Below are 17,792 nucleotides of genomic sequence, written 5' to 3'. Positions count from 1 at the left end.
TCTGGGTGCCCCCATCTGTCCCTTAGCTGCTCTGCACTGCAGGGGCCCACAGCTCTGTTCTCCTGCACACCTTGTGATCTAACCTTCACGATCTGGCTTCTCCGGCAGCACGAGGATTGGTGGCGTCCTCCCTCCGGTGCAGACCCCCTGCCCCAGAGCCCAGAGTGCTCATCACAAGCTCCGGGGGATGAAGAGCTTTGACTAAAGCAAGAGCTTTCGGAAGAAGTGGGGCGTCCGGCCCCTGCCCTTCTCCTCAGCCCATCCTGGCTTCCAGTGGCCCTTCCCCTCCCGGGAGCAAAGAAAGATGGAAAAGCCCAGGGGCAAAAAGAAAGCACAGACCCCAAAAGAGGGAGGAGGTTTGCTAAAGGACGCTCCCAAAGAAGAGAAAGCATCTGGGGAGAAAAGGGCCGACCGGAGGTCCACGTCGGCGAAGAAGCCCAGGAAGGAAGCCGGCCTGAGCCGTGAAGACGAAGAGCACGTGTTTGACGCCTTCGACGCTTCGTTTCAGGACGACTTTGAGGGGGTTCCCGTGTTCGTGCCTTTCCAGAGAAAGCAGCCCTTCGAGTGCGGCGAGTGCGGCCGCGTCTTCAAGCACAAGACAGACCACCTTCGCCACCAGAGGGTTCACACGGGAGAAAAGCCCTTCAGGTGTGAGGAGTGTGGGAAGACGTTCCGGCACAGCTCGGACGTCACCAAGCACCAGAGAATCCACACCGGAGAGAAGCCCTTTAAATGCAGCGATTGTGGGAAGGCCTTCAACTGCGGCTCCAATCTCCTAAAACACCAGAAGACACACACCGGAGAGAAGCCGTACGAGTGCAAGGAATGTGGGAAAACCTTTGCCTACAGCTCATGTCTCATTCGCCATCGGAAGCGTCATCCCCGGAAGAAGCCTTGAGCGCGGGGAAGCCGCGCGGTGTCGGTGCCGATGGCAGCCGTCCCTCCTGCGGCGTCTGCGCGATGCTGGGGGCTCCGGGAGCACAGCACGCCTGTGCCTGGGCGTCGCCGTCTGGAGAATCAAGCCACTGGGGGAAGCAGGTGCTCGAGTGCGCTGAAGACCTGGACCGATACACCACGACAACGTGGGAGGGGCTTGTGGCCCCAGGGACGCTGGGGACACCAGCAGCTGTCTGGGACTCTGGAGATGGCTGCTTGCGAGCGGCCCAGCACCTCCCACGGTGGCCTCTGCCCATGGCGTCCACTGTGGCTTCAGCCCTCTCAGCTCCGTTGAAGACTTGACTCTGCAGTCTCCCGACCTGCGGGGTCATCCCCGTGCAGCCCGGTGGGAGGCCGGTGGCCCTGAGCTGGAGAGCTGTGCTCTGCGGTCATGCCCACGGCGCTGCACCAGACGCCTGCTGGCCCCACTCAGCTGGCCATGGTGACAGTGGTTTGTGCTCTGGCTCCCCTCCTCGGGCTGCAGCAGCACCATCCCCCATCTGATCCCCGGGAACCGGACCCCTTGTGCGTCCCCCTGGCCCAGGTGAGCGGCCTGACTCACCCAGGTGGGTCCCTCAGGACCTGCGTGCCGCCACCGTGGGAGATTCCTGCCCCGGACACGTGGTAGACGTCCCGAGGATGTGAGGGCAGCTTCGAGCCAGCCCGCGTCTGCCCCAGGGCTCTTCGGTCGTGAGGCAGTGTGCCCTGCCCTCCGGAGGGCAGCTCTCCAGGTTAGTTTCACTTCTTCCTGCCTGGCCCCCAAGTTCCGTCTTATCCCCCGGGTGAGGCCACATACTGTGCCCAGCCTTGGTTTCCCCCCGGGAGTGGCCTGGAGGGGGCTCCATGTTCTCAGAGTGGCGCTGTGTGTCCCAGAGTTTCCCGCAGTCTTAGGGGAGCCAGGTGACCGCCAGGCGGCAGGTAATGGGCTTTTCACAAGGAAAACGTTGATGCCCACACTTGCAGCTGTTGGGACCCCCAGAATGGTCTTGCTCTTTGGGGATTCCATCCTGCAAGGAGGTCCTGAATGAGGGGGAGACCTGTTTCTCCATCAGGAGGTCACAGACGCCAGAGGCAGATGCTCCCGGTGGAGATGCTTCTCCGGGCTGGTAGGTGTCTGCTCCTGTTCTTTCTAGAAGCCGCAGTGTTATGACGCCTGAGCTGGCACCCCGCCCCGGCCCCAGCGCAGCGGGCCCTCCCAGCTGACTCGGCTTGCCCCAGGAGATCCAGGGGGACAGACCATGTATGGTCCTCGATGGGAAAGGTAGCTGCAGAGGACGTCACCGGGACATTGAGCAAACCTCGTGCGCACACTGTCCACTGGGGGGCAGAGCTGCATCAGTTTCCCGGTTCCTGCTTGGCTCACGGCCATCCCACCTGTCCTTGTTGGGAAGGATGCTCGCTAAGGTTTTCCCGGGGGTATGCGGTCATGATGTCTGCGATTTACTCTCAGACGTTCAGCAGAGAATACAGGACCTGTATTCACTCGGAGAGCGACGAGGCAAATGGCGTGCATGTTGGTCGTTCCTGCACCCGGAGCGGGTCGGCAGACGACTTCTGGGAAGGGTCAGGTAGTGACCGTTACTGGCCCTGCAGCCCTAAGGCGTCTGTCCCCGCTCAACTCCACTGCGACATGTGACCGCAGCCCCGACAGCACAAGCGAACGCGCGTGGCCGAGTTCCGGAGAAGCTGTATATACAGAGACCGGCAGCTGCCAGGCTGGGTGTCGTCGGGGAAGGGCGCGTGAGAGTCGCCCTGTCCCATGCGCACGTCCTCCCGGACCCACTGCTGGGGGGAAGCCAGGGGCAGCAAGCAGAAGGAGACCCTGGGAGGCCGTGGAGGGGACCCAAGCGGCGAGCCCTGCTGCTTGTCTTGGGGTGCTGGAGCACAGGGTGCGATGCCCAGCCAGCGGCCACCCCGATGGCACGCACATCCAGGGCTGTCCACGTCCTCCTCAGTGTGTTGGTTTGTCTTGTCTACGGCCTAAGACACGCCAGGCTGCATGTGTCTGTAGGATCTGTATCCCGGGTTGCCACTCGTTTCCATTTGGAGGGCGGCGAGCGTGGTCTGTGCCACTGCCTGGAGGTTGGGGAGGGTGGGTGGTACAGAGAGGCTGACCGTCTCCTAACGGGCACGTGGACTGTTTCTGGTTTCGGGCATTATAAATAATACTGAGATAAATACGTTTCTGCATTTAGGGCTGACAGGATGGGTGCCCGGACACAGAATGACAGGTGGAGATGGTAGCGGCAGGCACCCTGCTCTGGGCCCTGCAGGGTGGGCGTCCCAGTGGCACAGTCGGCAGGCTGGCCCGGCCTCTCCGTCAGCAGCCAGGCGGGTTTTCATCATTGCCAGGTTGTTAGAGGAGAAAGAAACATGCTCTGACCCCATGGCTTTGTTTCTAGAGAGGGAGTGGGTGGGGAAGAGCACAGGCTCTCTCGACTCCAGCCAGTGCCTTGGCGACGTGGGACCCAGGGCATGTCCCTTAACCTCCTCGCGCTGCCTCAGTTTCCTGTGGCGTGATGTGGGCATGCCAACGGGGCTTAACCCGACCCAGCGAGTCGCGTGAAGTCGCAGGTGCTGGGCTGGCTCCCCGCAAGTGTTTTAGGAGTGTCAGCTCGGGGGGCTTCTGGCTGACTCGGTGGGTGGTGAGGTCCAACCCCGTGTTGGGTGTGGGCGTCTTGCCGTGTGTTTGTGTTTGTAGGGAGGTGGACATTTGCCCGTGTGCGTGGGAGATGGGCCGTGCACACCCACAGCCCTCAGCGCCTCTCCCAGGAAGGCTGCCGGTGACTTCAACTGCACTGGCCCAGAAGAGAGCCCCAGAAAAATACATTTTAAAAAATAAGACTTGGAAATTTGTTTTTTTGAGTACAGTTTAGTCATGAAAAAAGTCACAAAATCAATCTCAAAGCAGCGAGCGGCCTTTTCTGCCTCCCGTCTCTCTGGAGGCTTTGAGGGGCTGCCTGTTGTTCCAGTGAAACTCCTCTTCTAGGAAAAAGAAAACCTTCTCAACAATCTGACCCAAATTTTAAAAAAAAAAAAAAAAAGACAAAATCTATAAAACACGCAGACCTCCCTGACACTGAAGAGAGGACTCGCCCAGCTTCTCTGGGGGCCACAGAAGCTGCATGGGGTCGTGTCACCCCCAAGCGCTTCAGCCCCGACAGCAGACAAGCCAGAAATCAGAAGCTGAGCCTCCGGCTTCGGAGGTTACAGAAACGAGAACGGAACAAACGCACGGTGGCAGGGAGGAAAGTGCAAGGAGCAGAGAGCGGCACAACCCATGGGCACGGAGGCCGTTGTGGGCAGGAGACAGGGGACGCTGGTTGTTTACCAGGACCGTTCAGGCTGGCGTTGGCCAGCAGCGGCGTCCAAGAAAAGAGCAGGAGCCACCGCACCGTCCCGAATGCAAAGGGGACGTGACAGCAGGGACGCCAGAGATCAGGGAAGCCAAAACTCAGGGCCAGGGAACGGGAGCACAGATGAGGTAGGGACCCAAGCGGCCCAGAGACCCCGTGCCCGCCACGCGGGGTGTGTCCCGAGTCTCCAGTCTTCCTCGAAGAATGCAAGTCCAGATGGTGTACAGGCAGGTCAGGAACCCATTCCCGTCCTCTAGGGACTCAAAGGTTGAAAGGAGGAAACCCCTTGCCTTACTTTATGAGCTGGGACAGCCCGGATGTCTGTGCTCACAGCCGCAGAGGCCCCCAGCACGGCGCGAACAGACCGAGTCCCAAAGGGCAGGAGCGCAGCTCGGAGCACAGCCAGGTGAGGTCTCTTTCAGGAAAGGCAAAATTGGCTCAAAATGGGTGTGATCTCTCCCCTCAGCCGATGGGGGAGGGGCCTGTTATCGCCTTAATGGTTAAGTCTGTGCCCAAACCCACCATCTGCTCGTGATTCGGATACCTTCATAAATACGGAGCATCGCAGGGTTGTCTAAACCCGTACAGAACCTCTCCCGGCACCCGGAGCAGTGCCGTGGCCTGGGGTCCCGTGCGGCCCACGTTCCTTCCGAGGGCAGAACACAAGGGGGCCGCCTTCACGGCTCCCCCTGCGCCCGGAGCCAGACCAGGAGGAAAGGACGCACTAGGATCACAGTAGAAACCCCCGAGTGTGGTTATCAGCAGGTGATCCTACTGTCTACGCAGAATCCGCACACTGTCCCCGCGTACCGGACCTGAAGGGCTGGGCAGGCTCGTGGCGAGAAGGACTCCCAGAGGCCCGGGTGCGAAGAGGGGAGCAGGGGCTCCTCCAGCGCCGGGGGGTGCGGTGCTGGAGCGGGCAGTTGCGGTGGCCTCTGGCGGACACAGCTCGAGTGTCCGTCACCAGACAAACGTGGTAGTGCCGCCAGGGAAATAAGCGCAGACCCCGGGGTCGCAGGAGCCGGAGCCTTGGAAGCCGGGGCGGAGTGCCCAAGGCCAGCGGGGACACCGAGGCGCAGCCTGCACTCACAGGAGGGGCCGAGGCCGTGCCCACCCTCCCCAGCGCCCGGCGGGAGACATTCCCCGGGGATGGGGGAGTTTGACAGGTGCAGGATTCTGTTGGGAATGATGAAAAGGCTTTGAGCGTTGGGCATAATGCCATGACGCACACAGTTAAGTCAGTAAACACCCTGCGTATTTCCTGCCGCGAAAACAGTCCATTGAGTCCGCGGTCCTGGTAGCAGCTGTCAGTCCACTTTAGCAACAAAACAGCATTTCATAGCAAGTTCGAGACGCGCCCTACCGTGCTAGCCCAGAAGTCTCACTCGTTAAATTCCCGTAGGGAACCTCTGTGCACGCGCAGTGACGTCGCTAGTGCATGTGGAATGTCAAAAAAATTGGAAATAACCCCAACATGCCCCTACAGTGGAGTGGGGCGGAGGCCAGGCGGCAGCGCGGGGCTCCTAACCCGCCGGGACCGGGAGCGGGGCTGTGAGCCGCTCCCGCGTCACATCATACCCACGACGTTTCCAAGGTTTACGTGGGTTTAAAATGTTACGTTTTCTAACTTCCTTAACTTCTTTGAGACCTGACGCTCTCCCCCCCACCCCCGTTCTGTTGCTGTCCAGGCCTGGGGGACGTGGGTCAGGCTGTGGCCGCGAGCACCGACCGGTCCGGCTCGCGAGCACCGACCGGTCCGGCTCCCGCGCCGGGGGTGGAGTGGGGGTGGGTAATAATTGCATTTCTTTGTTCAAAGGGTAATTCGTGTCCCTTTCTGGCTGTGAGAGCAGAGCACCCTGGTCAGGAAGTTCCTGATGAAGCGTGCGTAAGGGTGAACCGTCCGCCAGACAGGCAGGCTGGGCCTGAGCCCCGGGAGGCGGTGAGGAGGGCTCGGGGCAAGCGGAGAGGCCGTCTGGGGGGCGCGGGGGCGGGGCCGGGCTGGAAATCTCGGGGCGGTGGGGGGGGGCGATGGTGGCCGGGTGACCCCCAGCAGGTGGGCGGGGCGGTGCGACAGGTGAGCAGCGCCTCCTGTCCCCCCGCAGAGCCCCGTGAAGGCAGCGAACACGCCGAGGGCCTGTCACCGGTTCCCCCACCTCTCCGAAGGCCACAAAATTCACACCTGTGGCCCCGCTGCACCCAGGAGGGCAATGCGGACACCACCTGCCTTCTAGGAAAGGGCTGCAGGCAGAAACCCCACAGGCAACGTCAAGAACTTCCCCAGCGTCCTGGGACTGTCCCAGAGAAATGCTTTTCCAAATGGCAGACCTTCCGGGCGCCCCCCGCTGAGCGTGGCTCTCAATGCCCAATGCCCGGGAGCACTTAGGGCCGCGCCCACAGAGCACCTCAGCACCTGGCCCAGCGTGGAGGGCACGGGAAAGACACCAGGCGGGCGGGGGTCCATGCAGGACACCTGCGGATGACCCAGGGAGGTGACGTGGATCATCCTTCAGGCTGGCGTCCTGTGAGCCGGGCCGGCATCTGTCCCTACGGGCCTCCTGCCAGGCTCGATCTGAGGGAAGGCGGCAGCCAGCGCTGTGGGAGAGCGGGCAGTAAGGGCCACGCAGCCGGTGCGGCTCTGCTGCCTCCTCCCCCTGCAGATTCGGGGGTTGTCCTGAGACCGGGCCCACTGCAGTCCTGAGGAGGCCGTAGGCACCAGGGTGCTTCCTGGCCTTGATTTGCAGCGGCCTCTTGTGTCCATCCCCAGTCTGGACACCAAGCGTGATAGTCCTTTCCCCTGCAAGTGAGCGAGGCCCCAAGACACGCTGCAGACAACGCAGGTCCGGACACAGCCCGGCGACCTCGGCTTCGGGGAGCTGACCCCCGGGCTCCCGAGTCCTGGTGCTCGCGGCAGAAGCCTGTGGCACGGAGGACACTTGGACATTTGCTCTGGAGCGGGACCGGCGAGGGCAGGGTTCTCAGCCACGACCGAGGGGTAAAAGGGGGTGTCCCCAAGGCCCAGGGAAGCAGTGTTGGGACCAGAAAGGGAATGGGCTGACGGCCAGTTCCGGATGGGACCGGCCGCAAAGATGAGGGGCAGAGTCTGTGTCTCCCGCCCAAGGACACAGCTCTGCTCTGGGTGGGGGCCCGTGTGCACTGAGCTCTGGGACCTCTGTGCACTGAGCACGGAGCTGGTGGTCTCCTGGTGTCCTCACAAACTCCAGCTGCCTGTTCCACAAACCACAGGGTCCTCCCGTTGACCAGAGTCCCGCCAGGACCCAGACAGGGCCATAGGGGCCTGGGGACACTGCTGCTGGGGTTGTCTGCAGTCTCCATAGGCGTGCAGCCTGAGCCCCCCACCCCGTGCCTCCTGCCCGATGCCCACGTGGACGCCAGCACCGAGATCCGCACGAGCTCCCCATCACACTACGTGGGCCCCAGGTCCCTGCAGCCACCCTGTGGCCTTCTGGTTTGAACACATGAGTGTTCCCTGGTGAGCTCGAGCACTCGGCATTGGCGGCAGCGTCCTGGGATCGTCTTCACACCGCCGGTGGAGCGCGCGTCCGCTGGGCTCTTGGCACGCAGCTACTGGTCCCACACGGGAGAAAATGGGACTTTCCCAACAGTGACATCTGATGAACTTCGACTCTGCAATCCCTTCACTTCCTTCAGTCCCCAGAGCGCGAGTATGTGTGCATCTAGGGACACGTTCCGTTTCAGTTTATCCAAGTTCTGTGGTTTCCTCTCCATGGAGCGCTGCCTCCACCCCGACCGATGTTGCACTGGTTCTGGTACCTTCCAGCCACCCTCCTCCCCAGCACATGTCCTGTCCTGCTGCTTGTGGATAATCTGTTTCCTCCCGTAATAAACTCTGTTCTGGCCCGTTCGCTGGGTCCCGCTCATCTCCCTGCAGTTTAGGGGTGCAGTCGGGACTCCCCAGGGCCTACAGAGCCAGAGACCCAATTGGTCGCTTCCTCCAGGTGCGTCTCTTGGGGGCGGCCTCACGTGAACCAGACTCGCCAGAGACTGACAACGAGAGGTGGAATCTGCCGGCTCAAGATGGGGGTGAGCCCTCGGGGGACAAAATACTATGTCCCTCCAGGGACATGGGCTTCCTGGCCCCAGATGCTGGGGAACTAGGGGTTTCTTGGTGGCTGACGCCTGTAGTCATAGCGCTGGAGGGGTCTGGGAGGCCCTCTGCCTGCTTCCCTGACTTCCGCAGAGCGTGGGTCGGCCCGCCCCGCCATACTGTTGTTCACTTCTCCCGAGGCCATGCCTGCCCCCCAGAAGGGGACGTGGTAATGTCTGGAGACATTTGCGCTTGTCACAACTGAAGGGAGGTGCTACCGGCATCTGCCGGGTGGGAGCGAGGAAGCCGCTCAGCGCCCTGCCGAGCACTGGATGTCTAGTGGCTAAGGACCTGGCTAAGGATAGGACTCCAGGTCAGACCCAGCGTCAGGGACAGGTGGGGGAGACACACAGGCAGGACAGAGAAGAGCAGAGCTGTCGGCTAGGGGAGGGCCGGGCAGGTCTCTACAGAAACCCAAACACTTGGCAGGAGGTCTGTGGAGGCTGAGGAGCCTGGCTACTGGGCGGCTGGGGCTAGGTCCTCTGGAAGTAGGGCAGAGGCAGGCGGGACACCTGACTGGCTGGGAGTCTCCACACCAGTAATTACCCACCCCCATCTCCCCAGCCTCCTAGGAAACAGGAGGGTGCTCCACCCCCACTGAAGCTAACCCAGCAGGGCCACGCACAGGCCAGCAAGGAGAGGGTGAGGGACAGACTGAGAAGGGGAACTGGGAGCCCCCAGCTACCTCTGTGCATTGTGGGCCGTGTGTCCAAGACAGAACTTGGCTTGTGGCGTTGCCCCATCTCAAAGCAGGCTTTCAGTCAAACTCCAGCCTGAACCCCGAGTCGTCGTGCCCCACATCCCAGCAAGCAGCAGGTTCTGTCAGTTTGGTCCCCAACACGGGCCCTACCCAGCCGACTCTCGATCTACACCATCTGTCCCTTCCTGCCTCCCTGCTGTCCCAAACTGCCGTTAAAATGCACAGCCGGGGGCGCCTGGGTGGCTCAGTGGGTTAAAGCCTCTGCCTTTGGCTCGGGTCATGGTCTCAGGGTCCTGGAATCGAGCCCCGCATCGGGCTCTCTGCTCCGTGGGGAGCCTGCTTCCTCCTTTCTCTCTGCCTGCCTCTCCACCTGCTTGTCATCTCTGTCACTGTCAAATAAATAAATAAAATCTTTTTTTAAAAAAATGCACAGCCGATCTCACGCCCCGGCTCAGGACCCTCAGTGGCTCCTGGTGCACTTAAAATCCAGGCTCCTAATGGTGCCTTCAAGACTGCTTGTCCACCTTGTTTCATTCTCCCTTGGCTCACCACACTCCCAGCTTGCCTGGTTGCTGCAAAACCCTTGGCAATGCTCATGCCTCAGGACCTTGGCACATGCTCTTTCTTCAGCTTTGAATACTCTTCCCTCTAGCCTTTGTGTGACTAGCTTGCCCCACTCTCCTCCTCCCTTCCTCTGATGTCACTGCCTTAGTGAGCCGTCCTTGGACCACTGAGCTCTTGGGAGCTTCCCCCAAGTTCTTACCGGGGCTGTGGTGCCGATGTGTGGTCTGCTCTCTCCCACGCACTAGAGTGGCAGCTCCACGGAGTCAGGGAGCCAGCCTGTTCCCACCGGACCCCCGCTCCTGGCCCAGGGCCTGGCATGAGGGCAGGCAGAGGGGAGCAGCGGGAGGTTCTCCCAGCAGGGCTGGGAGCCTGAGGTGCGGGGCGAGTGAGGCAGCGGCGGCAGGAGGCTGCCCTGTCCGCGGGTTTTAACCCTCCAGGGACGACGGCTGGGCGCTGCCTGCGCTCACCCCGTCTCCCCACACCGCCACCGAGGCCTTCCCTTGTCCCCGCCGCTCCAGCTTCTCCGCCGCCCGGCGCCGCCTGGGACCAGACGCCGGGATTCTCGGGTTTGGGCTCCCCTCCCTGCGCCCGGGGCATCTCCGCGGCCTGGGGCTCCCCGGCTGGCCCTCCCTGCTGTCCTCGTGCCGCCCGCCCCGCCGGGGGAGTTCACGGAGCCGCGCCGGCGGTCGCTTTTCCTGGAAGGCCGGACGCCCGCTCGCGCGCTCTGGGGCCGTAGAGACGGGACCGCAGAAGGGACGGGCGCGCGCGCAGGGGCGGTCCGCGGCGAGGGGTCGGGAGAGCCCGCGGCCGCCCCTCCGCACGCCCCGGAGCTCGGGAACGCTTGGCGGGGCGCGGCCCGGACGGCGGCCGAGACGCCCCGGAAAGGAAGAGAATCTGGCGGCGACTGACGGCGGCCAGCGGGAGCCCCGCGAGGCGGCCGCGCGGCACGGACGACGCCCCGGGCGCCGCGGCTCCTGCAGAGCTCGGGGCCTGCCCGCCGCGCCCCGCCCCGCCCCCGCCACGGAGGCGGCGTCCTCCGGCGCCCAGAGCGTCCCGGAAGTGCGCGCGGGCGGGCCGGGGCGGGGCATGGGCGCACTTCCGGCCGGCGCGCGGGCGGCCGCCTCCCGCTCGGAAGGTGAGTGGGCGCCGGGCGGCGGCGGCGGCGGGGGTGCTCGGCCAGTCCGCGCTCGCGCGTCGTCCCCGCGGGCCCCGCCCCGGCCGCACCCCGCGCCGCCGTGACCTCGGCCCGGGCCCGGCCTGGGGGCGCGGGTGGGCGCCCCGCCGCCCCGGGGCGCAGAGGAGGCCTCCGCGGGGTGCGGGGCGCACCGGCCCCCGGCGAGCGCGGGCGTCCGTGTGCGGGGCGTCTCTCCACGCGCCCGGCACCGCGGGGACGGAGCCGGCGCGGTGCCCACTTTGCAGGTGGGACGCGGAGGCTCAGAGAGGTCCGCGGCCGGGGGCGTGAGCGCCGGACCTCGGCCGGGCAGCCCGTGCCCCTGCCGCCCAGCGCCCCGAAATCGAGCCCTTCCCCGCGGGGCTCAGGCTCCGGGCCGAGGGGAGAGGGGGCGGGAAGGCCTGCTCCTGGCCGGGGCGTGTCTGTCCCTCCGCCCGCCCCCGCCTGCAGCAGTGTGGGGCGCAGTCTGCGCCCGGAGCCCGTGCGGGCGGCCGGGTGGGCGCCCTCCCCGCGCGGACAGCCGGGGCGGGGAGCGTGCCCCCTCCCTGAGAAGTCCCGGGAAGCGGACCGAGTAACTTGAGCTGGACGTAGGAGGTGGAGGGCCCGCGCCCAGACGTCCTGACTGCGGCCCCACCCTGCGTCCACCTGGGTCCACTTCCCTGAGTGTCCGCGACGCTTCCCGTCATCAGGGAGTGCGGTGCGCCGAGATGGCCCAGGCGCTGGCCAGGAGCCCCGCGGCGGCTGCCTCCCCACGTCCTTGAAGCAGACACTTAGCGGCCGTTGGTTAGTGTCCTGTAACCCGTGTCCTCGTCACACCCCAGCAAGGAGCCCGCTTCCCCACAGTGCGGAAGGAAACCCTTGTCCCACGGCACCAAACCATTCTTGCAAGCCAAATTAAAGCAGGAACCTTGGACCTCAGAGGAGGCGCAGAGCCGTGTGGGCTGACCGTGTGGTCTCCAGCCCGCAGCCTTCAGGGCTCTGCAGCGTCCGCGGGGTCTGAGGACCGCGGTGTTCCTCTCAGGAACTGTCTTGTTGAGATTTAATCTGGAACGTTCATGCTCCAGCAGGCGGAGTGCGCCTTCTCACCCTTCTCCGGCGCGGTAGCCCCCAGCAGCGCTGCGGGAGGTTCTGCGGGGAGATCCCACTGCTTTAAGCTCTGGGCTGGGAGAGCGTTCCAGAGACCGGTGCTCGAGGAGCGCTTGGGCTGGGTCCCTGCAGGTGTGCTGGTGCTGTCCACGTGATGTGATGTGGCGGAGTAAACATACCAGGGGCCCAGCTGATCTCACCCCCAGCCCCACGTGGCCCCCCTGCATCCCTGTTCCTGTCCCCACCCCATGAAGGAGCCCCCAGCTCCCTTGCGGCTGACGGGCAGCTGGCATTGCCCCCACCCTCCACTCGTCCCTCTGACCCCCTCATCCTGCCCTGGTTTTCATTTCCCCAGGTCCCAGGTGTGCATACCTTCACCTTGGGGAAGATGGCGACCCTGGGGGACAGTCAGGAGCCCCCTCGTGTCCCGTCCCCGGTCAATCTTGCGTCACCAGGGACACCTGGAACCTGCCAGCGCGAGGCCCAGCTTCACCTCCACGGTCATGAACACGGTACTCACCCTGCACTGCACTCCCTCCGCCTCCCTGCACCGTCCGCCCGCCCCGCACCACTGGCACTCCCTGCTGGAAACAAGGCAGCTCACCGGGTGCCAGGGTTCCTGCACCCTCGTACTTGGGTCAGGCCAGGGGCCTCCGTGGCGGAGGCCAGAGACGGAGCCTTGTGAGCAATGGCTCCCTGTAGTCCCCTGGGACTGGGTTTGGGGGGATTGGGGAAGAGCAGCCTCAGGGGTAGGGTCCTGTGTCCTGCCCTCTCCCTTTATGAGCTTCTGTTCCCACCCCAAGAAAATAGCACCCAGAGTTCTGGGCAGGCCGGTTTGGGTTGAGGGTCCCCCAGGACCTGCAGGGTTGGAGCGGCCAGCCTGTCCCACCCTCCTGGCAGGGTCTCAGGGTGTCGGAAGCGTGGAAGTAGCCAGTGACTGGTGGGGTGCCAGGGGAGGAGAGGGTGTCCAGGCCCATGACGTGGGGTCCCCCTGGGTCTTGCTCACACTCAGCCATCGGGAAGCCACAGGGGCTCTGCCCGTGCCCCACATGCCACAGGAGGCCTGGCCTTACTTCTCACAGTTGAGGACACAATGAACTGATGACCGCCAGGTCAAGGGCTTGGGCGTGTTTCATCCCACTCTTGGCATTACAGGAAGTGACGTCATGACGGCTGAGATGCGCCAGCTCTGTGCGGAGAACTCCATGCGGGCTGTGCTGGAGCCCAGTGACCGCCCTCTCCAGGGCATTAGCAGATGAGGACAGTGAGGCCCACAGGGGTCACACAGGGCTAGGGAACGTGGGACTCACCCCCCAGCTCAGTCCAGGATCGGAACGGGAGCAGTTCCTAACCTGTGCTGCACCTGGCTGGGGGATGGCCCCTGGCCTTCTGCCCGTCCCAGGCTGGCGGTGGGGGCGGAGGTGGGTGCTGCGGGAAGGAGCGCATACTCTGCAGGCCTGCGCAGGCGCAGCTGCCTCTCCCTGCACGGTGCTTTCTGGCCTGTCCCCCACGCAGTCAGGATTGCGGGGCCCGCTCTTCCTGTCCAGTTTCTCACGTCACCCCTCACAACAGCCTGGCAAGGGAGGACTTGCTGTACCCATGTTGCTGACAGGGACTTGGAAGCCCAGATGTGAGCCAGCGGAGGCCGGTAGGACTCAGAACACATCCGTGGGACTCATGCCTGGGCCCTCAAGCCCGCCTCCCCGCACTGGGCCCAGCAGGCTGGGGCTCGGGGCTCGTGTCTCCTAATTGGCAGGACGTAGGACCAGGGAGGGACTGCCCCGGAAGACATGCTGACCAAGCCAGTCCTGCTGGTTGCGAAGACGGTGCTCGGGATGCAGGTCCTCCCGCCCCTGCAGAGTGGGGCTGCCCCTGATCCAGCAAGAGCCCGGAGGCCGGGCTGCGCTCCCTGAGTCACAGCCAAGTGCCCTCAGGTGCCCAGGGGTCTTGCCCAGCGACAAGGGGTGTGGACAGCAGCTTCAGCACTCCCTGTACTGTTCCGAAATGGGCCGGGGGTGGGGTGCTGCCTGCCAGGAAAACAACCAAGACTGACCCTAAGGAAGAGAGGCCTGGGGCCTCCGGCAGGCTGCGAAGGAGGAGGTGTGGCTGGAGGGTGGGGGCGCCCAGGGAGGTCCAAGGGGCCAGAGAGAGGAGAGCAGCCCAACAGAGAGAGCCGGGCCGCACCATCAAGCTGCCGTCCAGGGCAGAGGCTGCCCCTCGCAGTCTCTGGACCTCATTTCCCTTGCTGGTGGGTTCCTCAGTGCCGTGCGGTCCACCCATGCCCTCAGAGGAAAGACCCCAGCATCTCAGGAACCTGCCCAGGGCCCTCCAGCCAGTGAGACCAGGACTTCCGGAGCCCCAGCCTCCCTGCTCCCAGACCAGAGCGGGTGGTGCAGACCGGAAAGAGCACGGGGGTGGGGCCTGCCCTGGGAAACCTGGGGTCCCCATGCCCACACCAGGGCTGGATCCCACAGTCTCCCACATCACCTGACACAAGAGCCAGTTTCCAAACTCTGGCTGGGCACAGTGCTGGAGGAGGGCGGGAAAGGGCAGAGGGCATCCTTGAGCGGGGAGCCATTTGTCCTTGGGGTGGGGTGGGCATGAAACTGGTCCAAAGAGGTGGCAGCCACTTGTCCCCGAGCCTCCAGAGTAGGGAGCTGGGCAGGTGGGGTGTGGGACAGGACAGAGACATTGGGAGCCAGGGCGTTGTGGGGCTGGCCAAGGATCCTGGCATGAAACTATGCCCACCAGAGCCTGAGCTTCCAGAATGAGTTCTGGAAGGCATGGTCTGGAGCCCTGGGGCAGGAGGGGCAGCCCGTGGGCAGCGGTGGGTGACGGAGAAGGATGTGCCTCCCCCCACCCCAGGTACCCGCAGTCTGGAGGTGGGGAGGGAACTTGTGGCCAGGGCAGCGTCCCCTGCCCCCAACCAGGGGCAGGCTTTCCAGATAGGCTTCCCAGCCTTGGCACTGAGACCTGAACTCTGGCTGTTTCCCCCACCCCAACTCTCTTCTCCCTGTGTCCACGTCCAAGTGTGGACTTTTTTTTTTTTTTAAGATTTTATTATTTTTTTTGACAGAGACAGATCACAAGTAGGCAGAGAGGCAGGCAGAGAGAGAAGGAAGCAGGCTCCCCGCTGAGCAGAGAGCCCGATGCGGGGCTCGATCCCAGGACCCTGGGACCATGACCTGAGCCGAAGGCAGAGGCTTTAACCCACTGAGCCACCCAGGCGCCCCCAAGTGTGGACTTTCTGTGCCATTTTACAAACAAGGAGTGCCCCTTCCAGCCAGAAAAGTTCGCCCCCGCCCTCCTGGCCCCAGAACTCCTTGGTGTCCACAAGAGCCCCAGGCCTGGGGCCTCCACGGAGGCAGAGCAGTGTGTCACAGCACCCCCCCCCCCCCGCCACCCAGAGGTGCCCAGGGCCTTGGGAGGTGGTGAGTGACTTGGGGGCTGGGAGAGGGCAATGTGTGAAGGCTGCAGCCCAGAAAGGCCCGTGTTCCCAGGACTGCCCCACACTCCGGAGCAGCCAAGCAGTGTCAGAGCGCCCCTCGCTCTCAGGGAAGGAGTGTCCCGTGGCTGCGCCTGTCTCCCCTTGTGGCTCTCGGGGAGCATCAGCCTCGCGGGCCTCCCAGGAGGGCAAGGAGCAGGTGGCATTCTACGGGCAGCTGAGCGAGGCCTGGGCTAGGTTGGAGAGGAGGGGGAGATGAGCCCCCGTCCCCCTTTGCCCCCAGACTCCCCTGGCTGCAGCCCGGAGGCGCTCTCCCAGCCACTGCAGGAGGAGGAGCCGTCCGGCCTGGATCTCCAAGATGTGGAGGAGGTCCAGATCGGCAGAGACACCTGCTGGCCGGGTGAGTGAGCAGAAACCCCGTCCGGGCCCTGCCCGAGTGCATGTACCTGGCTCTCCGCAGCACCCCTGCATCAGGCACGACCACTGCCGGGACGCCAGCTCATTTGTCCCTGCCTCGGTGCTCACTTCTGTTCTGGAGATGACCCCTACCCGGTTCAGTCCCAGTCTGTGACTGACATTTCCCCAGGCTGAGTACAGCCCAGACCCCTTCCCTGAGCCCCAGAGCTGTGGCCGGCCAGCATCTGCTGCCCAGCGGCACTCCGCAGCCAGGGAGTCATCTGGGTCCCCTACCCATCGTGTGATGCCCTGGGCCTCCACTAGTCCCCTAGTTAAGCTCTGGTCCCCATCCCCTTCGCCCTACAGCCTGGCTGGGGCAGCACTAATTCCACCCCTTGCCACACACACCCCCTCACCCCACCCCACGGAAGCCCTGGGAGCCGACCATCCCGCCACAGTGTTAGGAGGGGAGCAGCGGGCCAGGCCAGGAGATGGGGCCACCCAGACTCCATCCTGTTCCCGGCAGTGCCCTGGAGTGGCCCCATCCCTGCCGGGAGCCCGGGCGGCCCCTTTCGGAGCAGGGGGCGTGGTCCAGGTGGGTCGGCCCTCACCCCGGGCCCCAGCAGCTAGAGCGGCAGAGCCGGGGTGCGGCGGAGGGGGAGGCCGATGCCCGAGTGGGTGCCATCTGCCCCTCCACGTTTCATTTCAGACTCGGAGGCAGAGCCGGAGCAGGCCCCGTCGTCCCCCCACCCCCACCACCCTGAAGCCCTGGCGGACCAGGCCGGGGGGGCACTGAGGACCCTTTCCCGTAGACCCCGGTGTGGGGGCCGCTTTGGGCAGGAGTCCAGCTTGGAGCGGCCCGCGGGCCAGCCGCCGGGGACCGCGCCCTGCTCCCAGAAGAGGGGCCCGTGGCACGTGACGCTGCTGCCGCAGGGAGCCCCTGGGGCGGCGGGGGAGCCCGAGCGGCCGGGCGAGCCGGAGGGCGGCCGGGGGTCGGGGCCCGGGGCCCGGCAGGGCGGCCCGCGGGGCGGGAAGCCGCACCGCTGCGAGGCCTGCGGCAAGAGCTTCAAGTACCGGTCGCTGCTGCTCAAGCACCAGCGCATCCACACGGGCGAGAAGCCGTACGCGTGCCACGAGTGCGGGAAGCGCTTCCGCGGCTGGTCGGGCTTCATCCAGCACCACCGCATCCACACGGGCGAGAAGCCGTACGAGTGCGGCCAGTGCGGCCGCGCCTTCAGCCACAGCTCGCACTTCACGCAGCACCTGCGGATCCACAACGGCGAGAAGCCCTACAAGTGCGGCGAGTGCGGCCAGGCCTTCAGCCAGAGCTCCAACCTGGTGCGGCACCAGCGGCTGCACACGGGCGAGAAGCCGTACGCCTGCAGCCAGTGCGGCAAGGCCTTCATCTGGAGCTCGGTGCTCATCGAGCACCAGCGCATCCACACCGGCGAGAAGCCCTACGAGTGCGCCGAGTGCGGGAAGGCCTTCCGCGGCCGCTCGCACTTCTTCCGCCACCTGCGGACCCACACGGGCGAGAAGCCCTTCGCCTGCGGCGCCTGCGGCAAGGCCTTCGGCCAGAGCTCCCAGCTCATCCAGCACCAGAGGGTGCACTACCGGGAGTAGCGGGCGGGCGGGCGGCCGCGGCGGGAGGGGCTGGGGGGGGTGCGGAGAGAGGGCTCCCGCTTCCCCCTCTTCCGAGCCGCGCCGCTATCCCCGCACGCCTAGCGGCCCAAATAAATTCTTTTTAACTGATGGAAGTAGGAGTTGCTGCAGCCTGTGTCTGGAGAGGTGTGGCCGGTGTTTGGTCTCCGGGGGCCCCTGCCGGGAGGCCCCCTGACTTAACCTGGACCCATAGCGGGCGTTTCCAGGTGCAGAGAGCCCAAGAGGGGCAGGCGAGGTCAAGCGGTGGCTGCCCAAGGCAAGGGCCCTCCTGTCCCTTACCTTGAGCGGTGTGCGAAGTGGCCCAGGCTTCACAGCCGCCTCCAGCTCCCAGAAGAGGCGGGGTTGGGGGG

The 17,792-nt window shown here is 64.7% G+C and overlaps 2 protein-coding genes across 2 annotated transcripts; both read left to right on the top strand.

Annotated features, from left to right (window-relative positions):
• Positions 1-296: 296 nt before the first annotated feature.
• On the top strand, positions 297-898 carry ZFP41 (ZFP41 zinc finger protein; the record flags this gene model as incomplete). The annotated part of the gene is made up of 1 exon (XM_080802305.1): positions 297-898. The coding sequence occupies exon 1, from the start codon at positions 305-307 to the stop codon at positions 896-898; it is 594 nt and encodes a 197-aa protein (XP_080658431.1). The 5' UTR covers positions 297-304.
• A 7,450-nt stretch (positions 899-8,348) lies between these two features.
• On the top strand, positions 8,349-17,535 carry GLI4 (GLI family zinc finger 4; the record flags this gene model as incomplete). Its single annotated transcript, XM_080800184.1, has 6 exons — positions 8,349-8,354; positions 8,983-9,060; positions 10,419-10,817; positions 12,295-12,451; positions 15,668-15,784; positions 16,490-17,535. The coding sequence occupies 6 exons, from the start codon at positions 8,349-8,351 to the stop codon at positions 17,401-17,403; spliced, it is 1,671 nt and encodes a 556-aa protein (XP_080656310.1). The 3' UTR covers positions 17,404-17,535.
• Between the last annotated feature and the right edge of the window lie 257 nt (positions 17,536-17,792).

This window comes from Martes martes (genome assembly GCF_963455335.1).
Source record: "Martes martes genome assembly, chromosome: 4".
NCBI lineage: Eukaryota > Metazoa > Chordata > Mammalia > Carnivora > Mustelidae > Martes > Martes martes.
Note: the sequence above shows the minus strand (reverse complement) of the source record. Positions and strands in the feature narration are given on the sequence as shown.